Source organism: Mycteria americana, chromosome Z, assembly GCF_035582795.1.
Source record: "Mycteria americana isolate JAX WOST 10 ecotype Jacksonville Zoo and Gardens chromosome Z, USCA_MyAme_1.0, whole genome shotgun sequence".
NCBI lineage: Eukaryota > Metazoa > Chordata > Aves > Ciconiiformes > Ciconiidae > Mycteria > Mycteria americana.
In genome coordinates this window covers 47795886-47803485 of record NC_134396.1, presented here as the reverse complement: position 1 = coordinate 47803485, position 7600 = coordinate 47795886, and the positions used below count along the sequence as shown (strand labels likewise).

General features: G+C 46.5%; 1 protein-coding gene across 1 annotated transcript; it reads right to left on the bottom strand.

Moving 5' to 3' along the window:
• Positions 1 to 740: 740 nt before the first annotated feature.
• THAP1 (THAP domain containing 1) lies at positions 741 to 7179 on the bottom strand. Its single transcript, XM_075527264.1, has 3 exons — positions 6946 to 7179; positions 6232 to 6427; positions 741 to 2847 (listed from the first exon to the last, which is right to left on the bottom strand). Exons 1-3 carry the CDS (start codon positions 7014 to 7016, stop codon positions 2383 to 2385), a joined length of 732 nt encoding a protein of 243 aa, XP_075383379.1. The 5' UTR covers positions 7017 to 7179; the 3' UTR covers positions 741 to 2382.
• Between the last annotated feature and the right edge of the window lie 421 nt (positions 7180 to 7600).

The window sequence follows — 7600 nt, the reverse complement described above, 5'->3', positions numbered from 1 at the left end:
CAACAAGCACAGCAGCCAGAGCATAAGGTGGGGGGATATGAGGATCTTTGGCCACGGTGGAAGGAAAGAGTGCTGAACGTTAAGAGTATGAAGTTACCTTTATATTTTCGAAGCAGCTGACGTAATGCACCAGCTCATTGCAGCCAGAGGAGAGGACTTACTTCTCCCCATCCCCAGCTCCTGGCCCTGCCTTTTTCTTGTATCCGATCTGGTACTGTTGGTCTTCCTCTGCCTCTCCACTACGAGCCAAACCAGTGCACTGCTTTAGTGAGCTGAATTGCCTCGCAGAAGGACGCAACCAGCACCAGAACCAGTGCAAATAAGAAGGGTGGTAATGGGAGTACATGGCCAAATGGCAGGGGGAAGAGGGGGATGGCAGGAGTACCCCAACCACAGGAGTGTGGTATTGCAGCAACCCACCATGCCTCAGGAAGTCACACTTTAAATTCCCAGAGAGCAAGAAGAGAGGGTATTTTTCAGAGAAAACAGAAGCAATCTGCTATCTGGCCACACATGCCAACAGCATAGCAACAGTTGTTTAAATGTCTTTTCCTTGTCACATTTTGAATTTGAGCATTTTCAAGTTTAAGTATAAAGAGTAACAGCAACAAGACTCAGGAACACTGTAAAAAAACCCCAGCATCTAAACCAGGGAACTACTTTAGGAAAAAATATACGAAATGTCAAGCTAGTTTTGGCTAAGTCGTTGGGAAAGATGATAGAGAGCAGTTAAAAATCTAACACACTGTTTGCTTTCCATTTTTAATCAGGTATAATAAATGTACACAAAAGGATGCATCAGCATTTTTGTTCATCTTAAGTATGTGAAATGGTAGGGAAAGTAGATATATGGCATGAGTGAGGTCAGAAGTATCAAGACTGGTTCGAAACATTTCGAAATGTCATGCTAACAGGATATTAAGGGAAGCTTTTAAAGCCATCATGAATAGGACTTGATTAATATCAGAGCTAGAATCCACACTACACACAAGTGACATGGACTGAGAAAAGTTATTTTCCTCATGTCTAATATATCCAGGAATTTCAGCTGTGAAGGCTACAATAGGGTTAGCATGATGCCATTTTCTCTGGGTTTGAATGAGTTCATTGACTAAACAAATTGTTAGACAGTAAGTGCAAACTGCTGCACTACTTTGTCATGCTAAATTTATTTTTAGAAAGAGTCTTAATAAGGCTGAAGGAGAGGCAGCAGCATTTGAGATATTAAAAACCAGTCTAGCACCAAGCAACTCCCAAAGTCTAATTCCATAACTGCCCTTTGGTGGGTGCCTTTTGGGGAGAAAAAAAAAAAAAAGAACGAACGAACGAACGAACAAAAGAAAATCACAGTATACTGCAATGAAAGTCACAAATGCCTGACACCCTGGATAAGTAAAAAAAACTTCTTTGTTTCCTGAAGCTACACACAGATGAGATGTTCATTAAGACCAACAATTTGAAAGACGAGGACAACATTCTACCTGTTGCAGCGTTTATGGGAACGTCACACTCCAACATACTGGGGACTGTTCATTATCAGAGTACTTTTGAAAAGCAGTCACTGTAAGCAGTACACTGCCTTCTTGATCCTGCCAACAGTCCAATAACGTATACGTTCAGTGCAGCACTGCAATTCAGGAGTATTTTTAGGTGTCCTCAAAACATAAGCCTCTTCTACAGCTCTCATCAGCTATGCTTATGAATTTTCCTCATCTCCCTCACAACACACATGTGGTGAAAGGTTACTCCAAAAGAAGAGGTTCATTTACATACCTCACCAAAGGGATCCAGGAATTAGACTTTTTGCAGTGCTCTGAAGGCATAGCAAACTGAGGTTGGAAGTTTTCCCAGGCTGAAATGTGTATCTCATCTTTCTCTGACTTTCTGCAGCACTTGCAGGTGTTCTTAGCTGGCCTAATTCTGCTCCTTCTGAAATCAGTGAAAACTACTTCCTGGGGATCACCAAAGCCAACATTAAATGCCTTGACAAAGCTTTGCACTAAGTGTACAACAACCTCAACTTCACTCTCAGCCAGATTCAGTTCCCCATCCCCTGTAAGCGTAAGAGAGCCATTGAAAAAAAAAAAAAAAAAAAAAAAAAAAAAAGGAAAAAAATTAACAGATTTTAAATGTATTCAACCTTGCATCCTTTCCTTCTGTAAAGCAATTCAGATTTTGTAAACTAAATGCATATTCTAATTCTGAGATGCTTGCATTTTCAATATATTAAAAGTGTATCAAACTGAAATGACAATGAAGAAAAAATGTGATCTTATTTACTGTTTTAGAATTCTGGAGAGTCTTACACACAGAATTAGAGAGCATTTAGTTTTTAAACTAAATTTCTTGGCCTAGCAAAGTGAAAACTGATGTTCATGACTTCTAGGCAGGTACTTCTACAACTTCAAAATAGTCATTAGGCAGAATCACATAGCCTTTTCCTGCCAATATGTCTTTTTCTTTCTGAAACTGAACAATCTCTCTCAGTTTTTCAATTTGTCTTTCCTGACGCCGGCATCGCTGTTGCGCTGTCTTGAGCTTCTTCCGCAGTTTTTCAACTTGTTCCTCCAGTTGCTGAATTCTTTTTCTCTGATGAACTGTATCCTCTACGGTATAGTTGTGATCACAAAAAACAGCAAGATTGCTAGGGGTCTGGAGAGGAGGCATCAATAATCCAATACTTGGATCTACCAATCTGGCATCTATTTGAGACAAATGAAAAGAAGGAGTTGATGGAGATCGCGGTAGTACTGGAGCTGCTGGTGCTGGTGGTGGTGGTGGTGGTGGCGGCGGCGGCGGTGGAGGAGGCGGTAGTGGATCTTCTGGCTGTTCTGCAAATTCTTCAGGCTAGAAACAACAAGAAAAAAAAATACATTTTCATGCTTAACATTGTTTACCACACAACTCCCTTACTACAGCCCCAGAAAAACATAAACAACCAGGATTGAAATTAATAAAATGAATTTCAAAGCCTACATTTTTCAAAACTGACAAACAGTTCTGGGCCTGTTTTGTCTGGCTTCTCAACTGGAGATATTTTTAAGCAGCTTCGTTTTCAGGGCTCTTTGAAACTCAAGTCCTTGATGTGTCAAATAAATCAAAATTAGCAATCACTCTCACTTGAAGACTTAGGTCAAATACACATCCACGATTAGCTAAGAAGCAAGAACACAGGCTGCAGTTCTATAAAACAGAGTTCAGCTGACCTATTAACTCATCACTGCCATCCCATTCCCCTTTGTCCCTTCTTCTTTCTGCTGCATCTTACCATTATATACTTTGAACGTATCAGCTGACTTAATCAAAAACACAGCAGAAGCAGATAATCTTCTGCTGAGGGTAGATAAGGATCACCTACTAAGGGGGCTGATAAGCTGGCAGAGCAGAGAGGTAGACACAGCAAGGCCTGCCTCTCAACAACTGGAAGGGACTGTGTCACTGGTTTCAGGCTGCAGCATAAGGGTTTGGTTTCAAGAGACATGATGAGCCAAAATAAACAGCTCTTCAACAGCAAAGCAGCTCTCCCAGCCCTGGTATTTACTCTTTGCTCAAACATAGTAAGTTGCTAAGATAACAGAAAGCTATTCACTCTCCCACCATCACTGCAGAAATCTTCTGTCCTTTATTAAAAGCCAAAGCAACGCAACACGAGGTATGACCTACACCTGCGCTGGTGCGTGGAAGGAGTGAGAAACAGGACTGCATGGCTGGCAGATGGGATGGAGAAGAGAGAAGCACGATTCTCCCTTTTGGCAGCAGCAGAATATTGATTGGCTCAACTCCACACGAAACTGAAGTCTTTATCATACTGCTCTTGATAGGTTCACTTGTATGGTTCAGGACAACGCAGATCCCTCACCACCTGAGTATAGGCCAGAGCAGAGAATCAGATTCTTTCTGCCCCAAAGGAATGCAATATGATTCAGAAATCCTTCTGTGCACATGATGATTAAAAAAAGCACTGTTTAAACAAAAGAGCTTGCATATTGCCTGTCAAAAAGAAAGCCTAAGACATTCTCAGTGAAAGAGGCACTGAACCAATTTTCTAACTACCCACCTGTTGCCAATATTGTTACTACACATAATAGCATATGGACAGGGACAATGTTGACTATTAGAGCGGCTGACAATCCTCAATCATCTAAATATCCAGCTCATCAGACCTGAAGGTCATGTCACTAACTTCCTTGACTTAACGTGCAAACAAGCTAATACTTTATATTGGGGGGGTCTAGATATCCTTCTTGTACAAGCTAAACTTGGCAGACAGTAACTGAGAAGGCGGTTTCGTGAGTGGTGTTGAAGGGAAGTTTCATATGCACTCAAATATTACTGATCACTTTAAACTACAAAACCAGCCAACTCTTATTTCTCAATTATAAGAAATCACTGCCAACAGTGTGCCTATCTAATTCACACATGAATATTCTACACAGTTTGACCCTATCAGCTATCACTTTCAAGCTTTTCTACTAAAAAACCGACAAGGCAAAGATGTAAATCTCAAAGAGAAATTCACCCTTGTTGGAAGCACAAGCAAAAATCCGATCATTGCTGGACAGCTGAATTCACACACAGACTTCTATTTGCAGCTTATCCAGCACATGCTACCTCTATAAATACGTTACTATTGTCACAACATATCACAGAGACCAGATCGTTGGTATCACTGACGCATCATAAGTGAATTCTAATTACTTCTTGCAGCCGATAAATGGTTCTCCGAAGACATAAGTAACAAATTACATAATGCAAAAGATAAAAAGCTGCATTTCAAAATCAGTGTGGATTCAATTCCAAAACAACCACTACTATTCTTTGTTACTACATTATTTCTTGAAGATATGTGGCAGTTCATTTAGAAGTGCCAAAAGACAAATAGGGATAGTACCAAATCCTTCTCCGTAATTAAAAGGCACTCTTTTGTGGTTTTGTAGATCCAGGCATGATAATGAAATGGGGAATGTGGCTCACAACTAGTCGGGCTGCATCAATCGCACTTTTACAGATTACCCTATACACCCATTCAGCCTGAAGACTGTAAAAAATTTTGCAACTATTTTACACGACAAAGAAAATGTGTGTTGTACAGATAGCAGGGAAGCGTAATCAAACAAAAAAACTTGACAGCCATATTTAAATGGAAATTGTCTGTCTTTCCACACATACCTTCTGCTTATATTCTCTTCTCTGTTATTAGCCACTTCTAATTTTTCAAATACATTACCTTTTCATTTCCACATCAAATCCAATATCGCATATAAAGAGAAACACCAAACAAGCAAAAGTCCCAGTTTTCCTCTGTGCGCTTCACCCCATTAGTCTTTCACTCCCTAGACCCATCAGATCCATTCTCTCCTTTGCCACTTCCTCTACGGCAGAGTGGCAAGAGATCTAATATTTTATATCCTTTATAGGAGTTAAGAATCAATCTTTTCCATTCTTGTCTTGCAGTTATTACATCAACAAGGAAGAACTCGTAACTGACTTGCATCTCACGGTAAGTTGCTTTAGCAGCACAGTGAAGGGAACAATACATCTCACAGGAGACCACCATCAGAAGTTCAGAGACCAGCCTGGCTTATGAATGCAAAGTAACTGTTAAGGCAAGACAGAGATGGTTTCAGCACAGACAGATCGCAGGTGCAGCTACTGTTCTGCCCCTCTGTTTGCACCTCACTTGAACTCTGTGAAGCCAGAGGACAGAGCCCTTTGGAGAGGATAGTTAAGTTTCAGAACTAAGGTCCATCATCACCTCTTCAACGCTAGCAGTAGCCACCAGTCAGCATGGGAGAGTATGGTGCAATTTGCAAGTATTATTGAAGGCTCTCCAAAACTCCAAATATGCCACAAATACAGCTGAACAACCTAACTACAGGGCAATACTTTCGTACTTTGCTGCCATTCCATTTAATTCAGGACAAGGTTTTAACCAAAGTTACGCTGCTCAGGCTTCTGCGTATGCACACAAGAGCAGATGTACAATGCTCTATGTGCTCCAGAGAGCACGGATGGCCTAGGTCTCTGCTCTTGTCAAAGCAAATGAGAACAGCTGTTGGACGTGTTTCAGCCACCACAGCCCTCCACACGCCTCCAGGTGCACATGCTCAGCCGGTATCCTTCACAATCCGCGTCTTCTCCCCACTGCCCTGCTACATCAAGCCCTGCTAGGCTAATAGGAGCAACATACACGCATCTCAGTATCTTAAACTACGAGTGCTTTGGGTTTACCTTTTCACTGGGTTCAGTATAACAAAATATTGTAGGCACAGCATTTTCTTTCAGAAGCTTGTTGTTGCATTCCCTTTTAAAGCAATCAGGAGTAAAGTGTTCTGAACAAATGCTGCTATACTTGGTTGGCTTGAAGTTTTTCCTTTTAACAGCAGCTTCCCATTTCTTGCAAAGATCAGGTCTTGTAAGAGGAAACCTGTAAATAAGAAGCACTTTCAGCTTTTCTGGAAAGCTTTTTAACACGGGGTCGGGTTACAGCTAAGGACTGCTGCGCCTGACTGCATGATCACTTGGTGTTCCCTCTGACGGGCTCACCTCCGGAGCCAAACCCCTCCTGCCAACCCAGACCTCGCACACGGACCGGGCTGGGGGGGTCTCAGCCCCCTGAGAGCCCGGGGAGGGGTCCCCCCTCTCCCTGAAAAAGGCAGCAAAAGCGCCCTGTCCCTCGGCTTTCCTCCGACGGACGCGCAGGGCGGGAAGGCGAGGCGCGGGGGGCCCGGCCGGGCTCCCCCCTCAGCGGCCGTGGGCGACTGCTGCGCCCCGCCCCCCACTGACACGCCGCGCGCGTGTCCCCCCTCTCCCCACAGACCCCACGCGCGCCCTCCGCCGCCGCGCGACCCCTCCCCTCCGGGCGGGCGCGCGCGCCACGGCCTCAGCCCCGGCCCCGGCCCCGCCCCCGCCGCGGCCCGGCCCCGCCCCGCCGCCCGCGCTCACTTGTGGAAGGAGATGGGCTTCTCTTTGTCGTATCGGTTCCGGCAGCGGTAGGCGGAACAGGACTGCACCATCCTTCCTCCCCCGCGCCCGCCGCGGCCCACCGTCAGGGAGACGAGCTCGCGGGCGCCGTTAATTCACCGCCGGGCGCCCATCCTCCCCCTCCCCCCCCCGCCCGTGACCCTCCGAGAGGGACAGGAACGGGACGCGGCCTCTCCCAACTCCAAGATGGCGGCGCCAGCTTCAGCGCAACTCTCGCGGTAGCGGCGCGCGCCGCGCTCGCCCATTGGCGGGCCTGCGCGCGGGGGCGGAGCCTCCCCGGCGGGGCCTCCAATCGGGCCGCCGCCTGCGAGCGCGAGGCGAGGTTCCCGCCGCTCCGCCTCCTTCCCCGCGGCCGTGCCCCGCCCGCCCTCCCCCCCACCCCCCGCCGCCACATCTGGGCAGCGGCGGCTGCAGCGCCCAACGGCCGCCGCCCCCCCCCGGCCCTCCGTGTCCGCCGAGAAGCCCCCGCGGGGCGGAGGCGAGGGATGGCCGGCCTGCTCTGCCAAGACCTGCGGGCCGCGGCGGAGGGGGCCGGGGCAGGGGCCAGGGCCGGGGCCGGGGCCCGGCCCGGGCCGAGGGCTGCAGAGGCCGGCAGGAGCTGCGCCCGCGCGGCGGC

Excerpts from the sequence above, each read along its gene's own strand:
- THAP1 (XM_075527264.1), bottom strand. The coding sequence starts at position 7,016 with ATGGTGCAGTCCTGTTCCGCCTACCGCTGCCGGAACCGATACGACAAA. Across the intron at positions 6,428-6,945 it reads AAGCCCATCTCCTTCCACAA|GTTTCCTCTTACAAGACCTG; the intron begins GTGAGCGCGGGC and ends TCTTATTTACAG. Across the intron at positions 2,848-6,231 it reads ATACTGAACCCAGTGAAAAG|CCTGAAGAATTTGCAGAACA; the intron begins GTAAACCCAAAG and ends TGTTGTTTCTAG.